This window comes from Vidua chalybeata, chromosome 4, assembly GCF_026979565.1.
Source record: "Vidua chalybeata isolate OUT-0048 chromosome 4, bVidCha1 merged haplotype, whole genome shotgun sequence".
In the NCBI taxonomy this organism is placed as follows: Eukaryota; Metazoa; Chordata; class Aves; order Passeriformes; family Viduidae; genus Vidua; species Vidua chalybeata.
Window position 1 is genome coordinate 23,234,113 of NC_071533.1, and position 14,936 is coordinate 23,249,048.

At 47.4% G+C, this 14,936-nt stretch overlaps 1 protein-coding gene across 1 annotated transcript in view; it reads left to right on the forward strand.

Annotated features, from left to right (window-relative positions):
- The first annotated feature begins 334 nt into the window (after nt 1-334).
- DAPP1 (dual adaptor of phosphotyrosine and 3-phosphoinositides 1) overlaps nt 335-14,936 on the forward strand; it is a 55,686-nt gene continuing 41,084 nt past the window's right edge. Inside the window, exon 1 of the mRNA XM_053940833.1 lies at nt 335-612. Coding sequence (XP_053796808.1) covers nt 335-612 — 278 coding nt within the window. The remainder of the gene's footprint in view (nt 613-14,936) is intronic.

Genomic DNA, 14,936 nt, shown 5'->3' on the forward strand with positions numbered 1-14,936 from the left:
GGCCTCCGAGGCGCTGCGCTTCACCTCGCACAGCTCCTCCGACAGCGCCCGGTCCAGGCTGCGGTTTCCCTCGCGGGGCGTCGACGCCTTGGAGGCCGGAGAGCGGCCCCCGCCGCCCTCACCCGCATCCTCCGCCGGCGCCGCGGTGCAGTCCGAGCCTCCCTCCGAGTGCCGGGAGTTCTGCCGCTGCACGCCACCCTCCCGATGCCGCTCCCGGCCGGCGCTGCCGCCGGTGGGTTCAGGCTCCCGGCCCGCGCCCGGCCCGGTGTAGGAGGTGTCGGTGATCTCGCCCCGCTCCATCTTGAACTCGTGCTCCAGCTGCATCTTCTTGGAGATGACGTTTTTGAGGAGGCTGGAGGCGAACCTGGACTTCTTGCTGGACCCCTTCCCGCTGCCCTCCGCCGCCGGCGGCTCCCCAGCCTCGGCGGCATCGCCGAGGTCCAGCAGGGTCACCACCCGGGAGCCCGCCCGCAGCCGACGCGGCGTTTCGACATGGGCAATCTCCCCGTCGAGCTTGCTGACCACGAACTCGAGGGCTTTGGTCTGCGAGCGGCCGGAGCGCAGCAGGCTGGGCTCGGCTCTCGGTCCCAGACTGCCGCACTTGAGGTCCAGGTAGGTGGACCAGCGGTTGATGCCCAGGGCATTGTCGGACAGGGAGGCGGAGGAGGCGCGGGAGCCGGGGCGCAGGGTGTCGAAATAGGGGTACGCCAGGCTGCGGAAAGCCCTGGCCGTAAGGTTTCGCACCTCTTTGTCGGCATCGTCCAGCTCGCTGACGGCGCTGGAGGCACCGCTCGAGTGCTCCCCTGCCCTGGCGGCCCCGCACCGCGTCTGCAGCCGCGCGGGCACCGCGATGAACTTTTTCGCGTGGTCGCGGACCGCATCCTGTTTTAAACTCGCGCTGCGGTCGGGAGCCGCGGCGACACGGAGACTCATGTCGCCTTCATGCTTGGCAGCGTAAACAGTGTTTTGCTTTCCGTGCACGTTGCTAGACTCATTTATAGCCCGGGAAGCGGCTTTGATTGATAGGAGAAGCTGGGCGCCCGGGCTCCCGCCGGGGCGGCCGGGCTGCTTGGACCGGCTTTCCCCCGAGCTGGCGCGCTTGTCCCCGCCGGGGGTGTCGTGTTCGGAGGTAAGGCTGACGATCTCGGTGCTGCTGGTGTTGTCGATGCTGTCCGTCTGGTTGTTGGGGTCGCTGGTGGTCGTGCTAAGGTAGCAGCTATTCTCCTCCTCCTCCGTCAGCGTGTCCCCCGGGGTCTCGTCGCTCCCGAAGGAGGCGTAGTCAACGAAGGAGTAGATCACGTTGTTATCTTCGAAGTCCCAGCGGGCGGCCAGCCCCGCGTCGAAGTCCATGTCGTGGTCCACCTCGCTGAGCTGGATCTCCTGCGTGCTGATATAGTGCGCCTCGTCGCGGCCGCCGCCGGGAGGGGTGCCCGGGGGGGCGCCGGGGGGAGTCGCCTTGCGCCCCGCGACCTCATCCTCCACTTCGCTTTCGTAGCCGAAGGACGACGAGGAGGTTTTGCCCTCCGTCGACACAGGGTCGCCCATTGCGGGAAAGTCGTCCGCCTTGGTCACGGGAGAAGGGCAGGAGGAGGAGGAGGACTCTGGGCAGCCCCCCGCCTCTGGCGTCCCGCCGCTCCCCGCCGCTTCCACGGAGCCGCGGCCGGTGTCAGCGCCGCATTCCGCCGCCGCTGGGGAAGGAGGGCGATCCCGCCCGCGGTCCAAGGATGCTGGCCCCGCTTCCTCCCCCGGGGGTCCGCCGCTCGCCGAGTTGCCATCCCCGGTCTCCCCGCCTCCGCTGTCCGGTGCGGGACCGGACGCTCCCTCCGCGCCGCTGGCCGGGGCCAGTTCGGGCTTCTGGCGGCTGTCCTCCGGTCCCTGCGGCGAGACGCGAATCTCCACGTACGCCGCCTCCTCCTTCTCCTGGATGGTCGCCTCCGGGCCAGGGTTCGAGCTCGGGCTTGTACTCGGGTCCCGTTCCGCCGCCGCGCCCTCCGGGCCGGCTCGGAGGCTGGCGGGCCGCTGGCCGGGCGCGTCCATGCCGGGGCCGTCGGGGCGCGGCAGTGGCCCGCGGGGGCGGGCAGGCACGTGCCGGCGGGGACGGGGGGGCAGCGGCCGCCCACGCCCTGCCCTCCCCTCCCCTCCTTGCCCTCCCCTCCCCTCCTCTCTCGTCCCCTCCTCCGCCCGGCGCGCCGGCTCCCGACCCGGGCGGGCATCGCCGCCGGGGGGCGGAGGGGTCGGGTCGGGCTCAGCTCCCCCCGCAGCCCTCCGCGGCACAGAGCAGCCAGTCCGGCCACCGCAGGGGAGCTGGCCCTGCACATCCCGGGACGGGCCCAGGTCCTGATGGTTTTTCGAGATGGCCTTCACTCGGACGGCCCCAGGCGCGGACTATACGTAGAGCCGGCGTCGCTTAGGCCGGCTGAAATCCTATTTTAAACGTCTGTGTTTGCCGGAATAAAGGCGCCCGGACACCACTTGGAAGAGGAGAGATGTCCATGCCTACAAAGATGCTGTCACTGCCCAGCTCCCCGGGGAGCCGGCGGCACCGGCTGCAGGAGACAGCTCCCAGGGCACCGGCTGAGCGCGCAGCGTGTCAACAGCAAGTGCGACCTCGTTCTACACGCAGCAGTGGCTAAAAAGCTATTTTCTTCCCTAAACTATTCCCCTGCACCCTGTGTCCCCTTTTGCAGGATGTGTGGTTGCATAGGGACACCCTATGGATGGCAGCCTGGCCCTGCACCTTTACAGTAGTCCAGAGAGCCACCGGTCTCCAAGAAATCTTTCTCTTTCCAAGAAATGCCGGTTTAGACACAACCAGCACCTAAGACCTATTAATAGGCATTTCTGTGGCATGCCTGACCTTTGGCGGCTGAGAGCTTTACTGAGCGGTTCCCAAGATGACAAACCAAAAATCAGTCCAGCACCATGGAAATTTTGAAAAGGCAAGGTGTTAAACACTGAGGAGGAGAAACAAAGGAAAATGAACAATGTTGAGAAGCAGCCCACAGGTATACAATGCAGATAACATCCTAAAGATGCAGCTTAAAATACAACATCTTAAATTTACAGTACTTGAACACTAAGGTGAGCAAGCTGGCATTGGGCTGGTAACACTGAACTGAGGTGCAGGAGAGTTGTGGAAATCCCTAAAGTGATTACCAGGGTCCAGGACCTTACAGCTGCATGCACTGGCATGGTGTGCAGCTCTGCCAGGGATGCCACAGGAACAGAGGAACCAAGATGCAAAGCTGACACCATCCCAGAAGTCTTCCCAGCACTGTCCATATCAAAACAAGGGTTTCCCAGTGCTCCCAGCTCCTCATCCCACCCTGTAGCCAGGCAGCTCTGCTGCCATCCTCCCGCTCTTCCTCCTGCTCCAGCAAAAATGACCTGCCTTCTTTACTGAACCCAAATGGAGCCTTGTGAGGCTCCCTGCAGCAAGGGCAGGTTCATAGCCTGATTCAGATAAGGGCCTCTGCTTCCTGGAGGAAAACAAGTGAGGTGGCTCCAGTTTTTAGTACTCTATAGACCATAGATACATGGTCATTTCTTAGGCTGTAGATTGACAGGATGGAAAATATTACTGAAGCACCACGTGATATTTTAAAAGAAAGACACATCCTCCAAACCTGGAGGGTTTGTAGCAAGTCGGGTCACATGCAGTGAGGCTCTCCCCAGGCAGCAGGGATAACTGACTTCCATCCTTACTGAGTCTGTCCTGCCGTCAGTGTGCTGTTAATGAGAAGCTGGGCACCAGGTTTTATGGGTACTAGGCTTCCTCAGCTTTAGTTTTAGCCCAAGCTTATGTAGCTTCAACTCCCCTGGTACACACAGTGACTGCAGTGTCCGACAGAGCTGTGGTAAGTGGCATCCCCAAACAACTTCACTGGCTTTTGTGTCCCATCCACATGTATTACAGGCTTGCCTCTCTGTCTCAAGCAGATGCAATAAAACTGTGACATAACTAGAGAAAGACAATATTTTAGCACATTATTAAGAGGCATCTTAGTTTCAATTGATAATGGGCTAAGACTAGATCCTCAAATACAGTCCTTTCCAAATGCCTGGGATGCCAAGGAATGCATTTTAAACCCTGATCATTCACTGTACTTGGGTGACTGCTGGCAGCTGGAGCAGCCTGGCCTTCTGCTCTGCCTCCTACCAGATGCCTCCTCTCAAGCAAGGTCTCCACCCCAAGTTCTCAGTGCCCCCACACTCTGATCTCCCTAACCAGGGTCTCAGGTGTCAGTCTCTCACACTTCACTCTCACCTCTCCTGTTTGGTTTTCCTGCATTAAGAGTACACAGTGAATCAGATCTTTACTCCCCAAACCTGCACAATTAAGAGTGGTGTTGTTTTTTTGAGTAACAGTTGTTCGTATATTACTGCCAAGATCCCCAGACAATATCCCCACCAAAATGAGCATCGAAACTTGACTCTTTATTTATCTATTTTCACAGTCTAGTTTCTAGCTGTGGTCCTGAGATGGTTTTTTCTGCCCTTTTCCTTTGGTGATATCTTGAACTTAATCTACTCAATCTTACAAACCCAGGCAATGACTCTCCCAACTAAGGCAGAAACAACAATGGAGCACTCATACATGTATGTTTATAACATACTTATGTCTCCAGCACCGGGAATTTATGCCCCTGGTGACAAAAATACATACATAAATCCACACCTGTTCCTCTCCACTTTCAGTCAGGGTTAGTCCTGGAGGCCTGCATGCCTTAGGCTGTCAGATCAGGGTATTTCCCATGGCACTAAGACATTGCTACAGGGTACAGAGCCACACAAATCCTAATGTCATTTGTAAAAAGGCAATCTCTGACACCCAGCTTAAGTGCTCTGATCACTGTATGGTGTTAGAAGAGTGGGGGAAAATGAGAAGGATTTCATCATCTCTTTTTTGTGTCACAGATTTCTGCTCTGATGAGGCGCCAGCTCCTCAGAGATGCTTTGCTGCGAGTCTGGCCTCGAGCAAAGCGTAAAATTCCATGGGGTTTAGGCTTAATGCCTCCTCCCCAGCCTTTCCTCTTAGCCACCATAGTGTCAGCTATAGTAAAGCTTGTTTTGGAGGTGTCTAATAGCCTCCATGCATTGCATCCAAAGCTTGGGTGCACAGCGTGAACCTGGAGCTGACTCCCCAGGACTGTTCCCCTGTGGCACTGCCTCACAAGGGGTCAGAGTGCTTCAACAGCTTTGCAAAGGTGTAGATGATTTAGGTTTATGTTTTTTTCTGTATCTATTACAGTTGCTAGAAAAACTCTACAGCAAGCAAAGTGTTAGACCTGTTTGGTCACAGTCAAAAGTACACAGGAAAACTGCAGCTCCATCACATTTTCTTGCAAATAGCAGTTTCTTGCTCGGTGCTGGCATGACATCACTGATTAATAAACAGATCAATGTGATTTGGTTAATAATGTGGGATATAAGTAACTAACATGTCATCTTTATGATTCTAGCAATACTCAGCTGAGGCATGCATTAGCATCAATTACTCTCTTGTGGTTTCCACCTTTAAATCTCTCTTGCTCACTAAAGGTACCAAAGTCTATGATTTCTGCATCCAAATCTGTCACTGGACCTCTCCTCACAATCACAGAAAACCTGTATGTTTAATGCCTTTTATAACACAGTAGGTACTCTACTTTTAAACTCTTTCTGGTAAAAATAACAACATATACTCTTTAACCACATTCTGTCCTTTGCTCATAGAGGTAGGTCAGACAGGTAAAGGTGATGGGGAAAATGTAGATAGGCTGAATTAGCTCTGCGCCTTAAAATAAATTACATTACATTACATGGAAGTAGCAGGAAAGTGGGATTTAAAAGGGCTTTGGGAAGAGGCACTTAAAAGTGGAATCAAGAGATGAAGAATGAGGTTAGGGAGACTGTAACTATACAGTTACATAGGAAACCATACAGAAGAAGGCATAGGGGTTTTTTGCCCCTTTAACTGAGACAGACAGGGAAGTGAGCAACTGGGTAGAGGTATTTAGTTGAGCTTTCTCTGACTAGGAAAAGGTAAAACATTAATCTGTTAATTTAACCTTAGAAAATGTTAATACCACTTTAAATATTTTAGTTATTACAGAGTTAAGTCATCACAAAGGAGTTATAAAAATCAGACTCATACAGAAGAAAAATCAAAATATTATTTTCATGGAGAAGACAAACACTGTTCCAGTAACTAAGATGGTCTGCAGGAGAGGTTATGCTTCTTGCATGGGAAGTGATGTCTTTCACAAAAAAACAAGGAAACAGCACAAGGATTCTGTTGAATTCTGTGCACAGAGCAAACGACGCTCACTACAGGCTCAGAGAGAGATGAAGAATGATAGAGTCATAGGGAGAAGCTTAAATTTTTGGCTGATTATTCTCTTGAGTAGTATTTGAATACTGCTGGATTAAATTTTTCTCTCAGTAGTTTTCTGATAACATTGCACATTGTCAAAGTGAGCTCTGTGGTAATCTTTGAAATCAAAGCAAAAAAAAAACCAAACCAAACCAAACCATTACTGGAATTAAGATGTATTTCTGTGTGTGTGTGTTAAGGAGAAGGGAAAACTGAAAACAGCACCCTAATTTTCTCTCAGGACTAGTACCCAAGAAGGAGGGAGCAAACTCCACTTTGGAATAGAAGAGGTGGATGTGTGGCTTGGCAATAAACAGTGAAGCCCAGCACACATTATACCTATATACCATTATATACATTATATACCATTATATACCATTATAGCACACATTATACCTATATACCATTATATCTCCAAGTGCTACCAGATATACTGAAAGGAAATACAATACCCACACATGTGTGTTGGTATGGAAGCTTTCTAGCAAAATCAAATGGAAATAAAATGAGATTTTTGCAGCTTGCACTAAAATACTGTTTCTTATGGCATCTAGCAAGGGTCTGACTGAAAAAGTACTAAGCAAAAACTAAGTGAAAACCAACACCTGGATGGCTCAATCCTTTCTCTCACAGAGACTATGCTAGTCAAGGGGATCTTTCTTTCCTTTTCCATCTGAGCCTGTTGAAGAGATTAAAGGGGTCTTCTTAACACTCAACCTGCAAATGTAAACCAAATGTGCTCTCCTTCCTGGCAGACCTCTCCCTCTCAGTGAGTGTCAGACCTTTCTAAAGAAACTCCAGAGCTGGGTGGATTTCAAGACCCTAACCCAAGTGCTTGAGCTTGCATGATTCAAAGACCTTGGCATGGCTCTCCGAGTGGGAGGCCACTTTTCCCCCTAGGATGAGATAGGATCAAGTTCTGGCCACTGCCTTATGCTCTGCAGTGCATTCCCGTGTAACTGAGCCCCTGCGAGCAGCAGTGGCTGAAGTGCCGGTGAAACAGCACCCCCAGCCCTCCCCACAGCTCCCTCTGGCCCTTGCTATTAGCAGCTCCTGCTGGGTGCCTTACAAGGGCTGCAGAAGATATATATGTTTTTAAACCAGATCCTCCCCCTTGCTACCCATCCCTCTCTTCCAGACCCCAAAATCTCATGCCAAAACAAACAGGCAGGAACATAATCCCAGAACGAGTTTAGATTTCAGTCGTACTTTTTAGTTGTGCTGCAAATACAGTCTAAATATGTGGTCATGTATTTATATGGGGTGTCTGCTCCTCAGACAAAATAAATCAAATACTTGCTGAATTTTGTGCATGACAGATTAAACTGTGTCTACAATGTCAGTGATACAAGAGAATGTTCTGGTGGCTGTTACATGTAGACTGCAATAGCACATGCAAACTGTGGAAATCTGTTGAATAAGACTAATTATAAACACTTTATTGCTTTCAAACATCCTGGCAGGTGTCTGTCCAGCCTGCACTGACAAACTTCTGCTTGCAGGTACTTCATGGCTTCCCCAGGCCAATTCTCTGGTACCTGATTATCCATATACCATCAGAAAAATGGTCCTCAGATCTATCAGGCTTCTCCTTGCTGTCAATCCATTATTTCTGCCACAGATGGAGGAAGAAGATGATTCCCACTCTGTGCTACAGGCTTTTTTCATAACTAAGGGTGACCAGTGTGCTTCCTTCAATCTCCAGCTTTCACTAGGCCTAAGTTCACTTTAACTTTACCCGTGGGACATATCAGCTGCATCTCCCATTGCTGCTCTTCAGATGTCCTTTAGCCCATCTGTAGGTGCACTCAGAAGCGATGCCTACAAGATACCAGGTGGTACCTCTCCCACAGTAAGAAGAGGGAAAGAAAAATTTTGTGTCCTGCTCATCCAGCCCTGAGTAACATCCATTGTTTCCATGTTGGCATGACCATGTCCTTCAGCTTGGGTCCTATCCTGAGCATGTTTTCCATTCTTCTGCCAGGTACTAATGAAAATACTGAACAAACACAATGGTGTTGACCCCCATAAGTTTACTACTAACACAAATGATGCAGTATTTGTAATTGACCTTCAAGCACAATCGAAACCTCACCTTTTCTCACCTCATAATTTCACCATCGCAGTGCTTCCCTACCTGGCTAACAGAAGAGAATCACGCCCTGGGAAAGGCAAGCACCATTTCTGCTCTCTCTGCAAAGCCCATTGCCCCATTGTAGAAGTCACCAAGAACAAATCCCATCAAACTCACATTGTTATTTATCTGTTCTTTATGTTTCTCTTTGCCTACAGAGTGCAAGTTTAAGCCCACATTTCTCCAGAATCTGAAGTTACACTGACTGATTTCAACTTTGCTGCTCCTTCCCCCAGGTCTCTCAAAGTCCCTCTTCCACAGGAGCAACTTTCCCAGGTGGCTAGGTCTGTTCAGATCTCCAGTTATGGACCTGCTTTGGAAATGAACTTTCCTCAGTGACCCTATTCTTTGTACAGTATTATTGGGTAACCTGAGAACTGCAGATGTATCTGATTATTGGAACTGTGGAGATGATTGCCAAAAAACCCGAAACCATGACCTTTCCTTGAGTTGTTATCAGCCAAGCTGGTGGGGGAAAGAGAGATAATTTATGACCGTTCATTAAAATTACACAAAACTGATTATAGAGATAGATTTCAGCTGAAAAGTTCAGGCTCAAAACTTGCCTGTATAGTTCAGGGTATTTGGACATGAGAAAACAAGGCATTATCTCTTGAAGCAATGTGAATGTAAATGGATTATATTTTTATGATATTTTATGTTATATTTTAAAATACATCTTATTTATATTCAAGGTATTTTTCTTAATTTTCTCATGGTTTGCTAATTTCTTATTTTTATTACTATGTTTTGTTAAATCTAGTTTTATTATTTTAATCTTAAAAAAAATCAATTTTTAACTGGCCAGGGGCCATCACATGAAAACATAAAGCGGTACCATCTTTTTTCCCCACTTAATTTAGAATTAAAAATACAAGCAGTCAGTCTGGATTTTATGTGGGATAATACCATTGCTTGATGCAATCAACTGCTTTGCAGAGGACTTTTGAACTCTGGCAACAATTTGTTGACGAAGAAGAACTCCTACAGGCGAATGTGCGCTCCAGCAGTGAATTGCCAATCTGCTCAGAGACTGTAACATGAAATTGCCATGCTTTGGAGAGCAGCCAGCGTTGGATTGGGATTAATTTGCTCCCAGTGTTCAATAAATAATGCTGGGAGGGCCGCGTGGAAAGTGATCCCTGCTGGTTACGCACGGCTCCTGCCACGGGGCCTATGTTTGGTCAGCAAGCTGGGTGCGTGCGGCGACCGTGCCGAGGCATTTCTCACTGGGCTTACAGCTAAAGTGCCTCCCATCCCCTGGCAGTGCCGAGGGGGATCAAGCAGCCCCTGGAGCAATGCTCCCTTGGGATGGAGGGGCTAAATATAGGGGAGCTCAATAAACACCATTATGATCCGCATGCGGCGTGCCTGCCCGGAATTAAGGTCACATCCATGCTTTTGTGTGTGCTTCTCCACTGGCTCGCTTGGCTTACAAATGAAAGAATTGCAGGTGACAAACTGGCTACATAATGGGGAGTTATAAATCCAGCCAGTTTCCATCTGACAAAACCTTTTAGTCAGTACATGAGGCAACTGCAGAGCAAAGTAAGAATAAGATTTTTAAATCCACATGTAAAATCCATTGTAAAGGTCAGGTTTATAAGGAGACCATCCCAAAATGCTAATGTCATGACAGTTTTATGAGGCTGGAAAATGATAGCTTGGCAGAAACTGAGTAATACAAGAACAAGGGATTTATTTAAATTGGACTACTTTTTTATTTTTTTTTTTAATTTGTCCTTGATCCTTCCAGATCTCACGGAGATGAAAAATGTGTAAGTAGCTCCCCACATTCAGCTCAAAAGTGAGGTAAGAAAAGGTTATTTATGTGAGATATTATTCTGTAATTTTACCCTCCAAAGGTTTAACATATTTTTCTGCAGAATATGTTATTGAAAGTTACACAAATTTTAATGCCTATGCTTTGCAAAAAATACATAAAACATAAAATCTTAATAGCTAGCCTCAGGAACAGAAATAGTAAGAGTTTCTACAGGAACTTTAACACAGTTTTAACTTAGAGAAACTGCATTTCTCCATAGAACAGGAGGACAACCTGTCCAGAAGAACTTGTAGACAAATACATACATTTAACAGAGGTGCATGTGCACCCTAAGAGAAAGCCTTTGTGTATCTAACCAGAGAAAAAGTACTTTTTAATTTGCAATATAAAAATCTCTCTCACGTTAATACTGTTTCTCCAAAAAGCAGTATCAACACCAAGTCGGGATTTGTTCGCTTTTTTTTTTTTTACCTTGTGCAATGACTTAATTCACCCTCTAGAACACTGCAAGCCCCTGAACACATCCTTCATCAGCTGAGCAGTTCTTGTCATGCTGAAGCTTAATGCAAGTTTCATTAAACTGCAGTTTCAAGTTTGGCCTCAAAACATACATTATCTCTCAATCAAAACATAGCTGTAGATATGCTATAGCATATTATCTATAGTTACACAAAACATACAATATCTATCTACAGCTATGCTAGATATTTGCTTATCCGCTTCAGTGTTTCCCACAATTCCTTTAATCAACACTGAAAAATAGGAATGTTTTAAAAAATAAGAAAAATAGGAATACTTTAAACACAAAACTGGTGTATTCTCTATTCTGCAGAGGCTGAGGTTCTCTCTCCAGGTCTGCTACTTTCCTTTCCCACAGCATTTTGAGAACACAGATGGTGTCTCGGCACCCAGGGGTGTGGGGTTTAGGAGGGTGCTCTGCACAGAGCATGCAGGCCTGATCCTGTGAGGTGTTGAGTGCTTCCCAGGAAGTGATGAGCCCTCTGAAATCCCTGGGACTTACATCCCCAGGCTGGGCAGACACTGACCACATCTCCCCCGACACCCTCCTGGGAATCCTCCTCTCTGCAGCATACACCAACCTCCTCCTCAAGTGTCGCCTTTGTGGAGGTTCTCCATGAATAAATTGATCGTCCTGGTAATGAGGCAGGGTGAATTTTGGGCAAATACTGGCTGATATGGAGTTCATTCTGCAAAAATACTGAAGTATTTGTCCACTTTGTGACTCAAGTCTGTAGCTGCTCAGCAATGAGGGCTGGTGTGCAAACCCTCTGGGGCGATGGGCTCCCCATGGAGCCCAGCTGGATGCTGCAGGTCACTTCTCTTCTCTCAGCCCCAGAGCCCAGGGCTAAACCAACACCCATGGGGCAAAGTTCCTTCTCCAAAGAAGCCTCTTCTGCTCAGAGGCTCTTGCAGTTTTCAAGTGGCTTCTTATCCCTCCCCCTGCACCAGCACATCATGGCCAGGGGATCATGGAACTGAGTATGGATCGTATTCTGCTTTGGATAACTCTCAAGGCTGAGGGAAATAAGAAGGAAAGCCTTCCCCTTCCTGTCTCTCAATGATTTCCAAACCTCTCCGTGCATCAAGTTTGGGAAAAGAAAGCAAAAAACCCTTTCTCTTTCAGAAAATTTGAACACTTAACAACTCTTTCTCCTCTTATGAACCATTTGCTGAACTAGACCCAAATTAACAGATAGGTCTGAAGTGTTCAGTTAGTAAAGTGACCAGTGGGAAATTGTATTTGGCCCACTCTGGTAATTGTTATCTTTTACTACCAGTACAAGCCAAGATGGCACAGAAGGTTGCTACCCAGTGACACAAGTAACAACTGTATTAGCTGCTGGCTGCAGGGCAGCACCAGCACAGAGATTCTTGAGATAGCTTTAAATTGGCTAGCTGGGGTGCTGACCATTTGTTCACCTGCAAAAGCAGAGCAGTTAAGCTGGGGTATCTCATCTCTGCATATCTTTATGTGAGCATTTTCCCCTCATCATCACAACACAGTCCCTTTTGCAACAGTGAAGAACCTTCAAAGGCCAAACCTGAGAATGTGTTCCTTGTCAGGGAGATTTTGCTTGTTTTAGCATTTGTGATGGGGAAAAGATTAAAAATAATTTTAAAAGGAGAGCCTAGATTTATTTTTTCCCCAAAAGCTATTTCACACCTGCTACTCTGTACTTTAAAAGATATGAAAACTAGAACTTTAGCTGAGTTTTATCCCTTTACTTTACATCTTTCCATTCCTATGCCCTGACCCTGCCAAGACTAAGCCCAGAAAGGAGAAAATGCTTCTAGAGTATAACTTTTCACCAAAACTTGAAGAACAACCGGCAAAGGGAGAGTTCAACCCACCTAAAGTCCCAGCTGGTCTGTCATTAGCAGACAGTAATTAGCTTTTTACTTCAGATGAGTGCATAAAGACATGGTATTGTACACATAATTATGTGTACCACGGGGTCTCAATAAAAAGATCTGTCAGATGGATAACTCTATCCAAGCTGGGACCAGTGATCTGGCTGAGCCTATGTGGTTAAAGGGAAAGCAAATGAATTCCACTTTGTGCTGTTTTATTGAATGGTGTAGACCCATATGAGTGGGTTTGTATGGAAAAAATGTAGTTATATATAAGCTTTGTGCCTGATACCTTGACAGCGCTGCAGGGATATATTTAGCTTGAATGAACTCCTGAGCCCTGGTTTGAATGCATTCAACTAGGGCATGTTCCTCTCCATGCTGGAAAAAGAAGAGTCCATTGAGGTCTTATTCTGGTGCACCAGCAGTTCAAGCCACTTAACTTTCCATGCAGTAAGTCACATGAATTGAATATATAAAGCAAGCAGAGAACACAGCGTAATGATTTTTTATCCCTGGCTGATAAAAGGAAGCACATGCTGATCTTTTTGGACAAATCACTGCTCTCTGATGAAACCTCCATACCTCCTCCTGTGAATATGTTGAAGAGGATGGGCACTTAAAGTGGTTGGGCAAAAATCCAGTGTCACTTGACAATAAAGCCTTACTTAACACGTATCCTGTTGCGGCTGTACAGTTGTTTCAGCCATCAGATACAGCCAAAAGCAGTTACAGGGATATGATGGCAACCTGAGAAGAGCTGTGCAGCAATGGAGAGAGTACAGCCCATAGACTGAGCTGAGCAGACCCAAGCTGATCTCTACTGTACGTGGCCAGGCTCTCAAGTTACGCGACTGAGGCCATTGCTTGCCGGGTGTGATAGAACTGATCACGTATGTTTGGGGGAAAGGCACGATTTATCAGATCCTAATCCACAGGTTCATGTTCTCTCCCTTTACCCAGAAATGATGGTCATCCAAGGTTACAGGAAAAGTAGCTGGGAGATCAGCAGCAGCTCTCCTGGCAGCTGCCTTCGTCTGTTAGGCAGATTTGCCACCCCACGGCACATGGTTTCACAGCTGGCACAAAAGCCAAACAGACAAGGCAGAGGCACACGTACAAAACCTTTCTGCCCTCACATGCATTAATGTCCACTGAAGATGAGCTACACTGGGCTTTCACAGAGAGCTCTCTGGGAACCACTGTGGAAGAAAGTAATGAAATTCTTATTTTTAACAAAGAAGTTTGGTTCCTAAGCTCAGTTACTCAGGAAATGGTTGGGGAGCTGAATATTCAGTACTGTCACAGTATGCTGCTGCAAGAGGTGAAGACATACTTGTCCTTTGTCACATTCTGCCCAGATCTTGTTTTCAGAGGTCATGTTAATAAAGTTAAGTACTAGAAGTAGTGAAAAAAGTACTTAGTAAGAACATATTAAAAATGCACCTGTGTTAAAAGAATATCTCAAAAAGGAAACTACTAAAAGTTCAAAAAATAGCTTTTCTTACTGTGCTTGCCAGAAGATAAAACCTGTGACTGAAGCCAAAAACTGTGACTTTGTTTTGGGAGGACACCATCCCCCTCCTCCATTAGCAATCAGAAAAGTCAACAGAGCTATTAGTGTTCCTTATAATGCTCTGAATGACAGATTCATGGAAAATTCTGAGTTGGAAGGAACCCACAATGATCATTGAGTCCAAACTTTTCTGGAATTCTATAACCTTGCTGTTCTTTTTGTGCAGAGTGTTTCCCTGCAAAGGAATATTACAGAAGTAAAACACAATGTCCTTTTAACAAAAACGTTTATCCAATTGTTTGTATTTCCAAACTTGAGAAATAAAACTATATCCTGGGCTCATATCTGGGTACTTTCCATTGATCAGGTGCCCCTGAATGTGAACCTTCTCCCATTTTGACCAGAGGAACAGCTGTTCTGTTGGTTTTACAGCACATCTCCAGATTTACAGCAGCATGAAAGCTCAACTGAATGCTCACTCCACCTGCTGAATAACCTGCAGCACTGGCTGCTCCAGCACTTTCACCAGGCATCCAGATGGAGATTTCCACCCAGCTGGACATTCCCTGACCTAAGTTTTTAAACAAAAGAGCATGACACTGTACAGTGTTGGATTTGTATTGATCAGGCGGCATTTTAGCAGCTCTACTCAATCTAATTTTAAATGCAGTGGACCATAGCAAGAATCCCCATTATCTCCTTTGTGCTGGACCAATGTATATCCCAGTAGAAGACAGGAATAATAATAATAAGTGACACATGAATTTTTTTG